The 19,857-nt window shown below is 47.7% G+C and overlaps 1 protein-coding gene across 5 annotated transcripts in view; it reads right to left on the bottom strand.

Annotated features, from left to right (window-relative positions):
• Positions 1-19,239, bottom strand: part of Dnmt3b (DNA methyltransferase 3 beta) — a 37,797-nt gene extending 18,558 nt beyond the window's left edge. The window contains exons 1-7 of one of the 5 annotated variants that reach the window (XR_005877490.1): positions 19,146-19,237; positions 6,990-7,167; positions 6,413-6,474; positions 5,743-5,859; positions 3,211-3,336; positions 2,444-2,650; positions 1,031-1,189 (exon numbers count right to left, since the gene is read on the bottom strand). Coding sequence is in view for 4 of the 5 variants with exons in the window: in XM_040746525.1 (XP_040602459.1) it covers positions 1,031-1,189; positions 2,444-2,650; positions 3,211-3,336; positions 5,743-5,859; positions 6,413-6,474; positions 6,990-7,161 (843 nt within the window). In the remaining variant the exon portion in view is untranslated. Of the gene's footprint in view, positions 1-1,030; positions 1,190-2,443; positions 2,651-3,210; positions 3,337-5,742; positions 5,860-6,412; positions 6,475-6,989; positions 7,168-19,145 lie in introns of all 5 variants that reach the window. The other 4 variants (XM_040746525.1, XM_040746521.1, XM_040746522.1 and 1 more) reach the window with 4 other exon arrangements.
• Positions 19,240-19,857: the final 618 nt, after the last annotated feature.

The following is a 19,857-nucleotide window of genomic DNA, read 5'->3' as shown; positions in this document are numbered from 1 at the left end:
ACCATCTGTAATGAAATCTGGTGCCCTCTTCTGGCCTGCAGGGATACATGCAGACAGAATACTGTATAAATAATAAATAAAAATCTTTAAAAAAAAAAAAGCACAGTGGTTTCTCCTCTAGAGGCTTAGGTTAGATCCCCAGTTCCCAGATGGTAGCTCATGGCTGTCACTAAGTCCAGAGTCAAGATCTACGAGGTCTATAGACCTGAAGTCCCCCTTCTGACCTCCCATGGTATACAGAAATACATAGAGAAAAAGGCATACAGATAAAAAAATCTTAACGCAGATCTCAGAACGTGTTTAAAGGTAAGAGTCAGGGAGCGGCACTCATGGGATAGGAGAACCTGCTTTAGCACATGTGAGGTACTTGGGCTGGATCCATAGCACTTCAAGACAAAATAAACTCTAATTTATGCTGAGAAGACACTCATTATAAAGATTCATTTCTAAATGCCTAACACTAGAAGCTCATACTGTCTTTTGTTTTTAATGAGATGGGGTTTCTTTATGCAGCTTCTCTGGCTGGACTTCACTGTGTGGACAAGATGTATCTAAGGTATGATTCACAATACCAATTGTATGTGTGGATGTGGAGAGGTTATCACAGGGCATTAGATAAAACCCTGGCACTGGAGTGACAGGCAGATGTGGGAAGCTACCTTTTTAAAATGCTATACCACTTCCTTATTTTCCAGTACACAAGTCACAGGTTTGGCTGCACAGACCTTGAGTCTCAGACCTCAGGAGGCAGAGGAAGTCAGATCTCAGAGTTCAAAGCCAGTCTATAGTTATAAGCCATCCTGAGTTATAATCAGAGGGGTTACACTGAGCCCCTATTTAAGATCAAGAATAAGCAGTTTATCTCTTATCCCACAAGCAGGCATCTAAGACAGGCAACCAAGGAATCTTTCTTACTCCAGTTTCAGTGCCAAACTTACTGCATTCTCGTGCAGAAAGCTGACCTCAGTCACCCAAGAAGAGAAGCAAGGCCTCAGGCATGAAGAGTCAGCACACCTTGCCATGGACTCACCTCAGAAAACTTGCCATCACCAAACCACTGTACCCATCGCATGCCGGGCATAGCCTGGCGCTTGGAGGTGGCTTTCCAGGACACCACCATGGCAGGCCACCAGGAGAAGCCCTTGATTTTTCCCCACACAAGGTCACCTATTCCAAACTCCTTGTCATCCTGGAAAAAGAACCAACAGAAAAAATTGCAGTCACCAAGGCAGGTGAACCCTGAGAAACTCCACTGACCTAGGGCAAAAAAAAACTGTTGGGCAAAAAAATGTGATGAATGAGTTTGAGAAATAGTACATATAAAAAGGTGCCTAGGAAAAATAAGTTGGTTTATGTATTTTTTTACAACTTTTTGGGTGTGGAGGAGTGTCCATATTTGATTGTATGCAGAAACACACATGTGTTCAAGTGAAGGAGGTCATCATTTTAGATGACTGTCCTTTCCCAGAGACTGAACTCAGGTGAGGTTTAGTGCCAAGTGTCTTTTACTGCCGAGCCAGCTGACCATGCCCACACTTGAGTACATGTTCCTTGGGCTAACAGCTTCCCCCTAAATGACTTAACTACAACTTTGCTTCACAAAAAAAGAAGCAACACACAGGACTACCTCAGAAAGTATTCTGAAGCAACACAAAATTTGGCTTTGTATAGATGCATACATCTACATGTAGGAAGAAGGGCATTAATTGGGAATATATATCAACAGTCTCAATCCACTAAATACATTCAAGAGCCTGAATACACCCAGTGTGAAAGCAACTATTGCTTAAGCCATTTTACATGCCTGAACAGGATCAAAATTTCTAAGACCATAAATATTATGCAAAAAAATTAGTTCATATGGGAACTACTAAAATGCTGAACTGATAGATGGGTTATATTATATTTGGCAAGTTCTTAGATTATAACTAGTAAAATTAACAGAAATTCTAGTAGTATATGCATATATTCCCAGCATTCAGGATTTAGAAGTCATCCTTGGGTACACAAAACTTTGAGTTTTTTTCCTTGTCCCCACCCCTTGGGTTTGTTTTGTTAGTTTTGTTTTGTTTGTTTTGAGACAGGATCTCATTATATAGCTCTAGCATGGAACTTCTATGTAGATCAGGCTTGCCTCTGCTTCATGGGTTTTATGATTAAATATGTATGCTATGAAACCATCTTTATGTAAACAGAAATAAAATACCAGTTGGATGTGGCATACAAAAGCCTTCAATCCCAGCACCTGAGAGGCAGAAACAGGAGGATTTCTGGGAGTTTGAGGCCAGGTTGGTCTACAAAGTGAGGGCTGTTAAACAGAGAAGCCCTATCTCAAAAAAGCAAAAGGGAATAAGGGGGCATTGGAGAATAAATAATTTATGTTTTCTTTTCCCTGTATTTTGCATCTTGTGCAACCTGGGACAAAATCCCTTCTCAGCGGCACCTGGTACTCGGTGCTGTCTCCATCTTTGCTCTCTGCATCCAGTTGTGTGGTGTCCATGCTCTCCTGCTGGCTGTCCTGACTCCAGTCAGTAGATGGGGTACTGCTCCTCTGAGGTGTCCCTTCTTCTATGAGGTCGATACTGGGGTAAGGGCTGGCGGGGGATGACCATGGTGTGCTTGCTGAAGACGATGCTCGCCTTCTTCGAGACTAGATAGAAAGACAAGATTGAGACCTAGTGAAGCAAAGCAGGAGGTACATACAGTGTCTCAACAGATTCCTAAAGCTGCAAGATTCAATGAGCAAACCAGCACCCCACAAGACAGGGTGACAGGGCAGGCACTGGCAGCCATTTGACCCCAAGACAGAAAGGAGACAGAATAAATAGCGTGAGAGAAATGACAGATAATAACCAAAGGCTCTAAGCTGAGCTCAGAGAGGGTGGGGTCTCTGGGAAACCAGCTCCTGTGCATCTGGAAACAGAAGTAGAATGTGCAGGACCTGCTGGGGTTGCCTTAGGACAACAGGAAAAGACAAAAGAAACATGCATAGTAGACACCAGTGGCTTTCAGCTCAGCTCCAAGGTGGATCAGAGACCTAAGCAGTCGGGAACTCTTGACTCCCCAAAGTAGTTCTAAGTACGGTGAGTCAGGAAAGAAAGATGCCAGACTCTGGAAAGTAGGTGTGTGTGAAGAAAGCACAGGTTATATGTACACGATAGCCAGTGTTGCGCAGATGAGTGAAGCAGATCTTTCAGAGACAGGACCAACCCTGGTAGCTGGGAATTCCACGGGGTATTCTTGCACATGATGGCGGCCCTGGCGGCCTCGGGTAATTCTGGGGGAGGCTCTTTGCCTCTCCAGGCTGGAGGTACTGTTGCTATTTCGGGTTCGCACCTGAAAGTAAGAATGGATAAACACAGGGCTTTAGGTGACTGGGTACATGCAGTCCAATGAAGGCTCCCAAAAGGATTGGGCCTTGAAGCAGCCTCAAGTAAACCTGAAGTGGAGAAGACAATTGGATATAAAGGTGGGGATCCCTTTAACAAGGTTTGTTGGGGAAGTCCTGTGTATGTCAATAAAGTACTGTCTGGCCAATAGGAATCTAGATAGGTGGGGCTAGGAGTCCAGGAGGATTCTGGGAAGGAGAAACACAGGAGAGTCAACATGTAACGCCATGGGGTAGGAGCCCGGAACTATTCTCCGGTAAGAGAAATACTTAGATTTAACAATTATGGGGTAATTACTTAAGTCAAAGCTAGCCAGTAAGAAACAAGCAAAGGCCAACAGCTTCATAATTAATAATGCGTCTTGTGTGTTTATTTGGGGACTACAATGCGGCAGAGCCCCGGCGGCTGGCGGGGGATAAACCAAAGCGGCTAGCAAAGAAAAAGCTTCTCCTTAACAAAGGTTATCTTTGAAGGGGACAATCACAATGACCCATGTCAAAGATTTGACCACCTGAATTGGCAGCGCAAATGGAGAGTAAGCAATTGTTTACCTTAAACCAGTATGTTTCTCAACCTTCTTAACACTATGATTTTTTAATACAGCAACTCATTGTTGTAATTTAAAAAGTGGTGAGAGAGATAGACACCATGTGACAAAGTTCACATGGAGGGTTTTATTAGAGCAAAGGGAATGGTGCTCTAAGTGGCTGCAGCTGAGGGCGTTTCCCGTCAGAACCCCAAGGTCAGGAGAATATACTCATGTCATTGTAACCCAACCATAAAAATAATTCATTACTACTTCATAACTGTAATTTTGCTACTGTTATGAACTGTAACATATGATAAGCAGGATATCCGATATGCAACCCCTGTGAAAGTTTGAGAGATGCTGCCTTAAGCCAAGGTCAAGCCTAAACACTGCCTTATTTAGGAAAGCACAGATCAGAAAAGCTCGATTTCCTCAGAATGGTGTTTACTTGCCTGCTGCTGTCACTTTTTCCAATTCTATACAACGACTGATGGTTAGTTAATCACGTGTGGCATTGCCTGCCTGTAATTCTATCATTTAAGAGACTGACATAGGAAAGCCTGAGACCCAACTTCAACTCAAAAACAGAGTAGAAGTAACTGGATGCCACACTCTGAACTGACCAGCAGTGACTTTCCATTTCAATAACTCTGCCTGTTTTTTGTTGTGACTGATATACATTTGTATTATTCCTCTTTGGTCAAGGGTGGATTAGAACTCACTTGAGCCAGGGCATGCACTTCTAAAAGAAAAGGACTCACATAAGCCACAGGGAACTGAGTCAATCACCCAGAAAACTACAAATCCATTGCATCGATGGTAGTCACAAATAAGCTTGTTATCTCTCACGGGAAAGAAATGACATGTTGAATAAATAAGATACCATCAATGACTGGGGTTTGCAGATAATTTCCAAAGGTCAAATCATTTGAGAGTTGTGAAAATAGCTGAACTGGTAGAATGCTTATTTCATATAAGCTCTCAGTTTGAACCGCAGCCTCACACATAACCAGGTATGATGGTGCATACCTGCAATGCGTGACTACAACGCTTGTCAGAGGATTACACTTAAGATCACCTTGCCCTAGCCCAGCACTCAGGAGGCAGAGGCAGGCAGATCTCTGTTGAGTTCGAGGCCAGGCTGGACTGACAGCCTCCAAAACAGAGAAACCCTGTCTCGTAAAACCAAAAAAAAAAAAAAAGATCACCTTGCCCTGAAGACTGACCCTGCCTCCAGTTCCCAGGCACCAATATTACAGGAGCTCCACACAGCCACGAGCTAAGGCTCATTCTCACCCATCAGCGGGATCTGCACTTGGATCTGATCACATAGTGAGGGTGAAAATACAGCCTATTGTTGCATTGGTGACATTAATCCAGTTCCCTGGAGTTTTAGCAGGAGAAGCAAAAGACTGCAAAGCCTTCCTCAGTGGGACTGTAATCAGAAAACATTGAAGACAATCAAAAGTAAAGCGGTCATCAAGATCTTGGTGCCATGCTCAGTGTAGCGAACACCATGACTCGTCTACTCCTTGCTCTATCAGCCTTGGGTAAGGATCTGAATTATTCTGTTATGGCTGAGGGATGTGAAAATTTTACCAAGGGGTTCAGTGAATTAGGGAACTTGCCAATCCTTGAATCTGGTCCCCAGAATCTACATGCTGGAAGATTACCTACTCTCATAAGTTGTCCAGTGACCTATACACATCAAACACAACTAATATCAATTGCACAAAATTTTCTGAATAATTGCCTAAGCCTTATTTTCCATGCAGGTCCAGGCATGGTGGGAGGTACTGGAGTCAGCAAGTGGGAGGGACTTACAGCTGGACTTTCAGAGGGTGACCTGGTCTCCTTGGTCTCACGTGTAAGCTTTGGCATTAGTAGAATGTCTGAGCCATCCCCATCCTCTGCCTCACCATCTCCATCTCCTGCTAGTTCCTAAGGTAAGGAAAAAAGATGAACTAATGCAATCAAGGTACAGAAATATCATTACTTTGACATTACCCTAGGAGTCCAAAATACAACCTAAGGTCATCAAGTTTTTCTCTAGTGAAATTTCACTCCTGCTAATCACATGTTCACAAATTCAAACTGGGTTGAAAAGTTAAATCCCAGGCCACCAGCAAGTTATGGAAATGAGACCAATGCAGAATGTTGCCTGCCAGGCATCCTCTCAACTTATTCACAACACATGTAAGAGGACATGAGACAAGGGGTTTGCTGCGGCCACCCTGGCTTACAGTGACATCCCAGACATCCAGATACTGTCTCAATCAAACCAAACATCAAGCATACCATGGCCAAGGTGAACTCATTTCAGAAGTGTCTTTTGTTCTATTTGAATACTGATTACAGATAGGGAGGTATAACTTTAAATACACAGGAAAGATCAAATAAAAGACTTTCCAGTGGAGTAAAGAATCTCATTTGTCATTTTTCTCATGCAACCAAAAGTAAAGGTATAAAACCACATGAAGAGAAGAGATGGTACCTGAGTGTAACTCAGCAGGTTGGAGACCTCCCTCTTTGACAGCCGTGAGCTTGATCTGCGGCCTGTAAAGAAGATTTGGTGGTCCACGTTTGGGAACTAGGACAGTGGTCACCAGCCTGGGGAGTGGCCTTGCTTTAAAATGCATCCTTATCACTGTCATTCTAGGAAGCCAGTGCACCCCTTCACCACCATGGACTCAGGGCAAAGGGACAGGGCCTGGCTCATGCCTTCCTCTCCACAAGACAAGCGTTAACATCTAAGGAGGAAAAGAAGCCCATTCCTTCACAGTCCATTCCATGAAACTGGTTGATACTGGCTTCTTTTCAAACGTTCCCATGTGGCCAAGAAGCCACTTTTATCCATTTCAGAAAGTCCTAATAGACATTGTAGATGTCAAGGACAAGAAGGGACAACAGAGAAGACCCACAACCAATGGGGGAGGACTTTCAGGTAGTCTGGGAGCTTCTAAGAGGAAGAGGCAAGTTGGCCGCATCTCCTGATCATTATGAAGCCCATATCAACAGAAGAGAACCACTGTTTAGGTCTCCACCTGCTACGTCAGAGCTTTGACACCCACCTCTGCTCTCGGGTGTGCTGACTGCCTCTGTGCAGATTGCCTCCAAGACTGGGGGTGAAGGGGCATCCTTAGTATCTGAGGACTGGTCGCTACAGTTCCCATTGACTACGACACAGTCCTCACCCCCACTGGCACCCTCTTCTTCATTCAGATGTCTGCTGTCTCCCTTCATTGTTTCCTGTTTGGAAAAAAACTCAGGGTAAGTAGGAGAAATGGTGGCACGAAAGTTTCATATCACAGGTTCTCTATTTCCAGCCCAAGAGACCCCACCAAATCTGTGGCTGACAGCCTGTCTCTATTCCCACTAGACTCCTACCAATAGCCTGTCTGCTCACCAAATTTGGAGGCTCAGGACTTGGTTCCATGGGGCTGATCAAACGAACCCCCACGCCCCTGATGCCAAGCCCCAGGACAGAGAGGGAGGATGGTGCTAAGGCTGGGGTCTAAGGCTAGGGCTGCTCTGCAATTGGCCAGCCCTTCAAATGATGCCATTTAGGGCATGCTTGCCTGGGCCTGCTTGGGACAGCCTAGGTTCCCTTCTGTCCCTGGCCCTTTCTCCCTGCCCAGCCTCTGCAGAGCCTCAAGAAGCCAGTGCACTCTCTCCTCATGACCGCTTTGTTTGCTCTCTCCAGGTCTCCTTCCCTCTGCCCCTCCTCTCAGAGAGGCTTCTCTCTTCTCCATGACAGCACAAGCCCCAGCCCAGCCCATCCTCTGGGGCCCATTGGTCAGTTGGCCTGTCACTCATTCCTTCCCTCATCAGCTGGGGGGTGAATGCTAAGTTCTGAAGGGAAGAAGAATGCAGGAAAAGCAGTGACAAAGAGCTGTACAGTCACCAAGAGTGACAGCTCTGGCCTACTGTGGCCTTATGAGACCTCCAGGACTTGTTGTGTCATTGCTGTCTCTCTAGTAAGCCAGCTAAGACAGTGAGTCAGGTCCTCACCGTTGGGTCCATGGGCTTGTGTGACCTTTGCCCTGACTCACACAACATTGTGGACACCAATTAAGCATATGTACATGTAAGAACCAGTACTCATCCCAACCCATACCCATCCAGGTAACACACCCCTTCAATCCCAATACTCAGGAGAGGCAGAGACAGCAGGATCTGTAGGCCACACAGTGCTACATTATAAGATCCTGCCTCAAAATAAATAAATAAATAAATAGGCAAACAAACAACAAAATATACCAGAAACTGTGGCTTTCTAACAGACAACTGTGAGCCCACCCTGGAAAGAGCCTGAGGTTTCAACACGAAATGCAGCATGCCCCTACAGCAAAAGCACTGGGGAGCCTGAGGGACAATCGAGGGCAGCCCGGGCGGGACAGAGACATGCTGCCTCAAAAGACAAAGCATGCTGAGAATGTGTTTCAGAACTAGTTCAGTGCATCCCTAGCACTTCAGGAACCAGAGCTGGAAGCCGGCACTGCAAAATGTCATGAATGGTAAGGGTGGCCCTGACTGGAAACTGTGAAAGCGTTCAGGGCCAGGGAGACAGATGGCTCAGGTGGACCTAATTTCAACACCCAAACCCATATGGAGAAACTCCTGTATTTCCCCCTGATAAATGCAAACTCTTGTGTACACACACAAGTAGACAAAACAGAAACAAAACAAAAACACATAAATTTGGGGGACTGGAGATGGCTCAATGACTAAGAGCACTGGGGGCTCTTCCAGGTCTCTTTACAGCCCCCACATGGTGGCTCACAACCATCATAATGCGACCTGGTATCCTCTTCTGAGCCTGCAGGCATACATGCAGACAGAATACATATATAATATATAAATGCAAAAAAAACTAACTTTATACTGGCCGGTGGTGGTGCGCACCTGTAATCCCAGAACTTGGGAGGCAGAGGCAGATGGATCTCTGTGAGATCTAGGCCAGCCTGGTTTGCAAAGCTCCAAGACAGCCAGAGCTGTTATATACAGAGAAACCCTGTCTCAAAAAACCAAAGACAAAAATTAAATTTTAAAAATTAAATTGAAAAAAAAAAGGAGGCCAGCACTCAGGAGGCAGAGACAGGTGGATCTCTGTGAGTTTGAGGCCAGCCTGGTCTAGAGAGCGAGTTCCAGGACAACCTCCAAAACAATACAGAGAAACCAAAAAAAAAAAAAATGAAGAAGAAGAAGAAAGGAATATACCTAGGATAACGGAAGATTTGCATAGCTAAACCCTTAGGGAATTTTTATCACCATGAGAAAATTAAAGCTATCTATAGCTGTTCTAATTTGTAATTCAAGAATTTGATAAACTAAGGAACAACAGCTTCAAGAGTTAAAGCCAAAGCTCGGCATTGGTGGCACATGAGCCAAGTAGTAGTGGCACACACTTTGCTTTAATCGAAATACTCAGGAACCAGAAACAGGTGGATCTGAGTTCAAGGCCAGCCTGATCTACAGAACAAGTTCTAAGACAGCCAGGGCTCCACAGAGAAACCCTGTATTCAAAAACAAAAACTATAGCTCCAGCACTAAGAAGGTAGAAGAAGCAGGTAGATCCCTTTGAATAAGGCTAGCCTGGTCTACACAGTAAGTTCCAGGATAGCGAGGGCTATAAGACCCTGATAAATAATTACAATACTGAAGAGATGGCTCAGTGATTAAGAACACTGGTTTGCTGTTCTTCCTTCCAGAGAACCTGAATGAATTCCCAGCACCCACATGGTGGCTCACAATACTCTGTAACTAGTTCTAGGGGATCTAACAACCTTCGGAAGTACTGTGCACATGCACAGACAATAATGCAGGCAAAACACCCGGCAACCAAAATAAATCTTTTTAAATAAAAGTATAACTAGTCTAGAATTAAATATAGACAAACATGCTTTTATACCCAGGAAATAAAAGTCAAGTTTGCTTTTTCATTGTGAGAGAGACAGGTTCTACTGTATCCAAGAATCCCTAGACAGCTCGGGCTGGCTTTGAACACCTAGCAGTCATCAGTCTCAGAGAAGTATTGAGGTTGGAGGCATGGACTATGCCTAACTTGCTTTGTGAGTCATGATCCTCCAACTGGTGTGTCTACCCTTTTGACACTGAAATATGTTGCTACAAATCTAAGGCCTGAGAACTGGATAATCATCTCCTTCCCTTCCCCCTCCCCCCTCTTACACACATCCCTCTCTCCCCTCCCCCCCCTCACACACACACACACACACACACACACACAATCTGTTACTGTTTGGTTTTTCAGTTGTTGCTCTTTGGTTTGTTGTTGTTGTTGTTGTTTCTTTGACGCAGGGTCGCTATGTAACCCTGACTGTCCTGAAACTCTATGTACACCAGATTGGCCTACATAGTGTTTCAGGACTCAGATCTGCCTGCCTTTCTCCTGAGTGTTAGAATTAAAGATGCACATACCTTTGTATGTTTCTGACTTTGAACTGATTTTACAGCTGTCCATGGGCATCAGGTTGCACCCGGCCTGGATTCTCATCCCCTCTGTTCATGCTGTACAGCCCAAGGAAGCCACTCACCACATACACCAGCGCTCAGGAACTCTGCCTAGAGAGCAGTTGCCCATCTGGTTTCCGGTCTCCTCCTTGCTCTTGTTTCAAACACTTACCACCAAAGGCTATCTACCCAGGGAACTTTCTAGAAGCAGCACCTGGTGCTGCTGTCAGAGTACATAATAGGCTTCTTGTCCACCAGGGGGCGCAGTGTAGCTCAGGATGAACCGGCCCTGAGGCAACCACAGGTGTATTTGCAATTTATTCAAGGGAGCCCATTCTGCATCTTTATACTTGCCCAAGCATGAGCACTCCACACACAGGGCATTCAGACCTCTCATTCCATCCATAGGCCACAGCCAGTACCTTGGATTTGATATGCGAGTTTTTGCTATAGTCCCCATCTCAAGCTAAACCTAACTACCCTGTACCACGAGGGTTTTATTTTATTTTATTTCTGGTGTTTCAAGACAAGGTTTCTCTGTGTAGCTTTGGAGCCTGTCCTGGCACTTGCTCTGCAGACCAGGCTGACCTCAAACTTACAAAGATCCTCCTGCCTGCCTCTGCCTCCCGAGTACTGGTATTAAAGGCATGCACCACCACTGCCCAGCTCCACCAGTATTTTAAACGTTACCAAAATCCTTGGCTGATTAATCTGCACATTAAAGAATCATTATTGTGACACAAACAAACAGAAAATGAGACTCTTCTGCCAGACATGGCCCACACAGTGTTTGGTCTTTCTCAACACAAGGATAGGCTCCCCACAGACTGGCGAAGCGTCTGATTCAGCCCCATAACCAGGAACCATGACTTGATACAACAAACTCGCTGACTGTGGCCAGTTCCTGAGGCCATAAAGGCAAACTTTCAGGACAGCTGCTGGAATGTGTTCAGAATAAGCATTTCCCCCCAGACCATATCATGTCACTAAGTAAGTAATCTGAGTGGCCTGCCATGAGGGGGAGGCTGAACCCTAGAGGGACACTAGAGTGTTCACTCAAAGGCACACTATGGGGGTGGGGGACATAGTCAAAAAGAGCTGGTGTGGAGAGGGAGGCCTAAATCCAGGGCATGCATGACCTCATGCAGGGTCAGTGGTGGGTTTTCTCACACAGCCTTGGACTTCGGTCCCTCAGACAGGCCCTAACTGGGTCACCAGGGGCCAGACAGGAGTGTGCCCTCTTCCTACACATGTCCACACAGACCTGCTGCCCAGAGCTGACAATGATTAACCCTCAGACCTTCCCCTGAGGCATTAGCAGTGCCTGGTAGGCCAGTGTCTGAAAGGTGGGCAGCATACCTTCCCAAGAGCACATCAGTATCCCACAAAGCTCTTGCTGGGACCCACAGCCAGGGCCTGGAAATGAGCCCTGTCATTTCCTGGGTACACAGGGATGAGCTGTACAGGGGAACTGTCTGTCCCCTTACACATTGGGGCTGGAAATGACAGTTGTTAAGAGCACTTATCTGGCAGAACCCCTGGGCTGCCCTTCAAGGTTGCTTATAAGTCCCCTAACTCCAGTTACATGAGACCTGACTCTCTTTTAGCCTCAAATACCAGGCAAACTCATACTGTGCCCACATCTATGCATATACAGTGAGTTCCAGGCCATCCAGGTCTCCAAGTTAGACCCTGTCTACAGAAACAAAAGGTCGGGGGAAGGTGTTACACTGGATATATAACTTGGGTAAAGAAAGCTTACCTGCCTAGTATTCAGAGCCTGGCACTGCCAAAAATTAGTTCACCCTCAGGGCTTGGTATGCAATGCCAGATACAAATCTTTCCCAGGTACCTCATTTTGGCTTCTGGCAATTCAAAGCTAACATTTCCTGAGTAATATGACCCCTATCACAAGCCAACTACTTCATATACTGTGATTTTTCCAGTAGGGATGCTAAACTGACTTTCTTCCCAGGGGAGATACTAACTTCAAAAGGATTTTCCAGAATGCTTAACATGCTATCACACTGTCTTGTCAGACTGAACCCAGGTAGTGTTCTCTGGGGTCTCTGCTGTACGCAGCCTAAGCAAACACATGCATCTCCCTCTGCCAACCATGCAGAAATTAGGATGCCAAGTGACCCTGCCAATCCTAATGCAGACAGACCCCATAAATGCTATTAAGGATGCATCAGCCACCCTGGAGCTTGGGGACACTTCATGGCACAAAGCACGATCTAGTGTTGTGTTTACCTTCCCAAAAGTGACTGCCTGACCTCAGGAGCAAAGGTAATCTGACTGTTTCCCAGAGACTGGGGTCCAGCATGTGACTCGGGTGGGCAACAGTGCAGGAACCAGGTCAGAGGAGATCAAATTCAACGTGGCAGCCAAGAGGGATAAACGACACCCCCAATTAGACTCAAAAGGGGGCCCAGGAACTCCTTCCAACCCCAGCAATGCAGCTGAGAGTTGAAGTCATCCATTTCCTCCAGGCTGGCCAGCAAAACAGCTATTCCATAGCAATTTGTAATGTTAATCGTAGTCATCAAACCTCCCTGGCAGGAGATGAGAGTGTCAAGGGCATAAAGGGAAAGTAAATGGAAGTCTGTGTCTCGCTTACAGCCCCAGGACAGTAACAAAGGAAAGTGGGAGTCGAAAGACTCACCTGCCTTATTTAAGAAGTTCCTGTATAGGAACATTGAGAATCCACAGCCTTCCTGAGTGTCCACACACACACACACGCACACACAACAGCAGACAAGCTACTTTTTACAGGAGTACACACTAATGCTCAGCAGAAGCAGAGCCTCATCAGCTCATCAGCTGCAAGAGCCAGAGACTTAGGCCACTACAGGAGTTCTTATAAGGCCTGGGGATATAGCAGTTATGAGGAAAGTGTGTGGGGCTACAGGGCTCAGAAGGTAAGCTAGCACTGGTTGCTCTCCCATTGGACACCCTCTTCTGGCCTCTGAGGATAATGCATATGTGGTACAGACATATGCAGGCAAAACACCCAAACATAAAAAACAAATCTTGACTAAAAAAATAAATGCAGAGGGCCAGAGATGGTAGTCAATTAAAAAAAAAAGCAACCAAGCCTGACAATGTGAGTTCAGTCCCCAGGATCACAGAAAGGAGAGTTGTCCTAACCAACTGTGCTACAGCATACATAGGTGTGTACACACCACTTTTGGGGTTTTGTTTGGCTTTGGTTTAGTTTGTGAGCCTGGTACACCCCTACGTAGACCAGGATGGCTTTGAACTCAAACCTGCTTGCCTCCTGTCTGTCTCCAGTACTAGGACAAAAGGTGTATGCCATCCTGCAGAATAAGGGACACCCTTTACCCAAAGCAGTCATGCTACTGCGCTGGTGCAGAAGCACCGGAACTCGTCTTAGAATGTTCTGCCAACTTCCAAGAATCCCATCAGGATGTCTTCATGTTCACCTCACACCAGCATGTCATCTGTGATTGATGTGGCCACTGATGGACATGGTTTCAGCAGATGTTTAAAAACTAAAATTCTAGGGGTTGGAGAGAAGGCCCAGCAGTTAGGAACAGTGGCTGCTCTTTCAGAGGTTCTGAGTTCAATTCCCAGCAACCACATGGTGGCTCACAACCATCCATAATGAGATCTTGTGCCCTCTTCTGGCCTGCAGGCACGCATGCAGACAAAACACTGCACATGATAAATAAATCTTAAAAAATAAAATAAAAGCCGGGTGTTGGTGGCGCATGCCTTTAATCCCAGCACTTGGGAGGCAGAGGCTGGCATATCTCTGCGAGTTTGAGGCCAGCCTGGTCTAAAGAGTGAGTTCCAGGACAGCCTCCAAAACAATACAAAGAAACCCCGTCTTGAAAAACCAAAAAAAAAATAAAATAAAGTAAGAAATCTAGCCCAGGATATGGCTTTCTCATCCTGCCACATGCCTTATCTCTACCTCTGGTAACCAGATGTCCCTGAAGCCAAACATGATAGTGAATGACTAATACCAGTACTTGGGACAAGAGGATTGGGGGTCTTAAGCCACTGAGCAGTAGTCAGATCCTGTCTCTAAAATAAGGCAAGTGTCCTTCATCCTCTGTGACTCAGGGTACCTGTAATGCCAACATTTAGGGGCCAGAAGTTTGCCAAGTTCAAAACTACATAAGGGCTACATAAGAAGCTAGCAACCATCTCCCACCAGGTCCCTGAGGTCAAGTGCTTCAGCTACATGATGCTCATGAGCCAATGCCCACTGTAGCAGATGAAAATATCAATATAACCCATTCGTGGAGCCTGAGTGCCAGGAAGCAGTGATAGCGATTGTTAATGTCACCCCAAATTAGTGTTATAGTCCCAGCACTGGCCCAAGCAAATATACAAGGAAGCTAATGTGACTGTTTGTCATGGAAATGAGACTCAAGATTGGCTAGACTTTCTCTCTTCCAGGTGCCCTTCCTCAATGTGTTGCTGACCTTCACACGGGCTCAGCCCTAGACAAGAACACAAGAGACTGACATCCTTTCTGTGCTCCCAGTAGACCAGAGAGCAGCCGAGCCCTCAACAAGCAGAACACCTGCAAGTTCATGGACCTGTATGTGCCTCAAAAATGCTCCATGGGCAACCGCACCATTGGCATCCAGGACCACACATCCATCAAGATGAATGTGGCCAAGGCTGACAGGCCAGTTTATTGGCCAGTATAAAACCAAGGCTACCCTCGGGGCCATTCACAGGATGGGTGAGTCAGAAGATTCTATTCTGATTGGCTAATATTTGTCATAAATAAACGTGAAAAAGCTTTAAAAAAAAAAAAAGGTAAGAAAACCCTCTCCCATATCTTAAGCAGAGCACTGGAAGAGCCCACTGCCCAGAAACAAAACCTACCAGGAAACCCAAAATAGGTTCATTTGTTGCCCCATCACAGTTGGGTTGTTTCTCCTTTGAGGGATGCTGCCAGGTAGAGATCAAACATGACCAGGGCCTCATGCATGTCTCATGTACCCCACGGCAGAGCGCCTAGGTCCCATCAACCAGTAAGTCCCATAAACAACTGGCCGTGCTCAAAGAGGTAAAAGGTTAAACATCGTATGTTGAGTTGAGCCAGGTGATGGTAAGACATGCCTTTAATCCCAGCACTCTGGAGGCAGAGGCAGGCAGATCTGTGAGTTCCAGACCAGCCTGGTCTACAGAGTAATTTCCAGGACAACCAGGGCTACAAAGAAACCCTGACTCAAAAACAAAAAAACCAAATCTAAAACATGTTGTATTTTGTGTGTGTATACAGTACAATGCATTAAACTTAGGCCCTCATACTGGCTGGGGAAGTGTTGTACCATTAAACTACATTCTGAGCGTTTGGCTCAGGTTCTTCCTTCTATTAACTTCAGCATCTCCAGGAATTAGCCAGTAGGCAGCTTTTAAAATGAACTCTTACAGGTAGAACAAGGGAGGCTCAGGGCATGGCTTTATAGGTAGAATGTCAACCCTGGGCCCTGCTGCTGTTGCCTAAGCTCATTCCCCACCCTACAGACAATGGATTTTAAGGACTGACTGGTACTCTTTTTTTTTTTTAAGATTTATTTATTTATTATGTACACAGGGTTCTTCCTGCATGTCTGCAGGCCAGAAGAGGGCACCAGATCTCATTACAGATGGTTGTGAGCCACCATGTGGTTGCTGGGAATTGAACTCAGGACCTTGGAAGAGTAACCAGTGTTCTTAACCTCTGAGCCACCTCTCCAGCCCCCAGACAATGGATTTTAATCTGAAAACATCTTGGCTCCCATTTGATCATTCTAGCCACGAAGGGTAAAGGTGCACCCGAATCCACTTCTCAGCTGGGAGGGAACTCAGAGAACTAACACAAAACAGCAGCCAATGTGCATGTCTCTAGCCAGAGAGACCCTCCTGAAATTCTGCACTGAGCTTCTATCCTTCTGCCAGGCAATACGTCCTGAGATGGTGACAAGTGTTAACGTGTAAAGGTCCCTCATTAAAAGCTAGTCACATTCCAAGATAAGCTTCCAAAACTACAGAGAAACCCTGTCTCAGAAAAAAAAATTAAAACCTAGTCACAATAAAGGAAGTGACTACATCTCCCAGAGCCTCGGCCCCACCATCTATAAAGGAGTCCCCGTGACACACAAAGTGACACTTTGCAAAGGACATGAGGAACATTCAGACATGACCTACTCAGAAGTACTGAGGGAGGCAGTGAATGGAGGTTAGGGCTGAGAGGGGAGGTCAGGCCAGACCATCCAACAGAACACACCTGAGGCCAGACCTGGTAAAACATGCCGGCACTTGGGGGCAAAGGAAGGAATGCTGTGTTTGAAACAGCTTATGCAACATAGAAAGCCCTATTTCTTAAGGAAAAAAAAAAATCCACCAAGTCTGTCTGAGAATACCCATGTACCACAATATAGGACACAAGAAACTACAGATTTAGCAAGGGGTATCTCAGAAACGGTTTCTAAAACTAGAGGCAGAGCTGGCATGGAAGCTGTTCTGGGTCATTTCCCTGGATGGACTGCTTGTCCGAATGTCCACTAAAATCGGGTGCCTCGGGCTGCAATAATGAGGGGGTGACAGGCATCTCCGGGTCACAGGCACCACATGGCTGGAGGAAGGGCAGGCAGGGAAGCAGCCTCCCCAGCCCCACCTCCCTTCCCCCTCCCTCAGCCCCCTGCAGCTCCCAGATCCTCTTCTCCCCTCCCCCAACCTTTGCAGGGGTAAGGGTTTTGCCTATGGCTTTAAAGAGCAGCCTCACCAGCCCCTTTGTCTTGGCTCTCCCCACCCCAACAGGAAAGGTAAAGGATTTGGCTTAGCTTCACAATTACACCTTCAGCTAGCCTCAAGCTTGGAGGAAAAGCGGCAAAAAGTGGCCCAAATCATAAAAACACACCCCCTTTTCAAAGGAAACAAAGGGGGCTGGTGATGTAGATGGCTCTGCAGGTAAAGGCACTTGCAGTCAGGGCTGACTTGTTTGCTCTCCAGATCCACATGTTTTCCTCTGACCTTCACAATGGTGCCACGTTCGTGTACACACATAAAAATAAAGTATAATTTTTTAAAGGAAACAAAGACAGCGCTTCCTGCCAACTCCCCAGTCACAGACAATGATGGTTTAGAAATGCTTCCATAGCTGAGAATGAAACAGAGTACCTCAGGAAGCCAGGAAAAGGAGGGGCTGGCAAAGGTGACTCCATTCAGCTCGCAGCACAGGCTACCTCAACATCGTGTGTTGGGGCCTACACTAGGTGCTGTGCTAGTGAGTGTTTGTCCCTACCTTAAAGATGGAGGGTTGAAGTTCAAACTGGCTTCATCCCTAATCTTGAAGATTGTTCCTACCGCACAGATGTAACGACTAAGACACAGGGATAGAACTGCAATTGCTTTGCAATAACACGATTTAAGCACAAATCCAAAACTATGCTTGCCTGAGAAGGGCAGCCTGTGCTGGGAGGTAATGAGGCCAACTACAGTACACACAAATGCTTGCTGTATTAACAACCCTACAAACATTTACCTTGGAGCCTGAATTAAGGTCCTGGTTTTGGTCCCAGATCACCAGGAGTTGGGATGGGGATATTCCCAAACCTGTTAAAAACATATACCTGAGGTTTCCAAGGGCCAGCACACACAAATCTCAGCAGGCCTAGTGGACGAAGGAAGGTTAGTCCACCAGTCCACCAAATCCCACAACATCCACAACTCAGGAAGCACTCTACTGGGCTCTGAATTCCTTTTTAATTCATACACTGCTTAGCGGGAACCGAAGGGGCTCCACGCCGTGAGCCTCAGGGATGCAGGGCTTGCAGGCTGTAGGCAGAGGCATGGGGAGAGTACAGGACTGCAGCCGTAGTTGAGACTAGCAAAAAACTGCTGCGCCTCTTAGCAGTCCATCCTTGTGATGGAAGTTAGGTCTCGGCTTCCTAACTGCACCTTCAAGACTGGAAGGACTCCACAGGCGTCCTTAAGCAATCCCTGAAGCACAGAAGCTTGCACGCTGGGAAGTAGAGGCAGAGGGTTTTTTGTTTTGTTTTGTTTTTGTTTTGTTTTAATTAAGGCCTCAGTGCACAGATTGGGAAGCGGGGCCACCTCACCCCGGAAGAGAGCTAAGAAGAGAAAGTGAGCCCCTGGGGCAGCCAGCATGGTGTGGCACCGCCCCCGGCCGGCTCCTCCCTGGCCAGGTGTGTTCAGCTAGTCCCTCCCAGCAGCCGGCTGCGCCTTAGCTCAGGTAGCTCTACTCCGGAGGACCCCGGGGACAACGCCCATCTGGCATCCCCACTTGCTGGTGGTACCCAGAGCACCATCCCAACCTGGGGGTGTCCGTCAAGCGAAGTTCCAAATCAGAAGGGATCCACATCCACCGCCACCTTGACGAGACAGCGTCTTTCTCTATATCCGGATCACCCCTCCCTGAGGAGGCTCCGGGTGATACCTGGGCCAGGTAAGGACACTGGGTCTCGGGGACAGCCACCCCTCAGGCCCCATTCTGGCCCCAAGTGCCCTCAACTCTGGATTCCAGAGAAGCTGCACGTCTCCTCCCCTCAACTCTGCAGAGTGGTGGGGTGCAGCGGAGGCGTCGCTTCCTCGGTCCCCATGCCGGGTCCCGTGTCCCCGTCCCGCTAAGCACCACGCGCCCCGTTCCCTCCGGGTCCCCGCAAACCTTCAGGAGCTTCTAGGCGACCTGTCGCCCCGGCACCCACCCAACCCCAGCTTCTAGGTTGGGGTCCCCTAGGACCACCCTCGGGGCGCGGGGCGCTCACCTGCCCCGAGGCTTGCTGTGGCGCGGCGCCGCGGTCGCGCCGCGGGTCCTGGCCAGCGGACGGCACGGGGTGCCGGGCTCGCGAATCTCCGGCGCCGATCGCCGTGCTACGTTTACTTGGGCCGCTTAACCCCCGCGCTGCCGGCCGGGAGCGGCCGTGCGCTCGCCCGCGCGCCAGTGGGCCACCGGGTTGGTTGGTACGAGGGGCTCAGGCGGGAGCGTCCACGCGGGCTGTAGCTTCAAGGCGAGGGGCGGCGGCGAGAACGCTGCGGGCCAGGCGCTCACGGGAGTGGGTGGGGAGGGGGCGGCGCCGCGGCCCTTGTAGCCCCGGCCCGGCCCGGCCCTTGCCCCGCCCCCACCCGGGGGCGCCCCCGCCGCAGCCACTCACCGACCGACCGGGCCAAGGGGACGGAAGAGGGAGATTTGAAATCCCTCCCGAGCCTCCTCGCCCCGCCTCCTCGAGCGCCTCCCCTGAGCCCCCTATGTCTGGAGGGTCACCCTCCGGAATGATCCGAGTCCACGGGGACTCCACCTGAGACACCACCCCCCCATCCATTCCCTAACCTCGAGCGGATGCACACAGGCCCATGCAAGCACACACAGGTCTGGATGCACTGCCCAGAGAAGGAAAAGTCCCAGCTGGAGTCACACAGCAACCCTGCATCCGCTTTTCCACCGTCCCTCCACTGCAAGGCTGGCTAGGACCCTGTGGT

The sequence above is a fragment of the Mesocricetus auratus genome, unplaced genomic scaffold (assembly GCF_017639785.1).
Source record: "Mesocricetus auratus isolate SY011 unplaced genomic scaffold, BCM_Maur_2.0 Super-Scaffold_100004, whole genome shotgun sequence".
NCBI classification, from domain to species: domain Eukaryota; kingdom Metazoa; phylum Chordata; class Mammalia; order Rodentia; family Cricetidae; genus Mesocricetus; species Mesocricetus auratus.
Note: the sequence above shows the minus strand (reverse complement) of the source record. Positions and strands in the feature narration are given on the sequence as shown.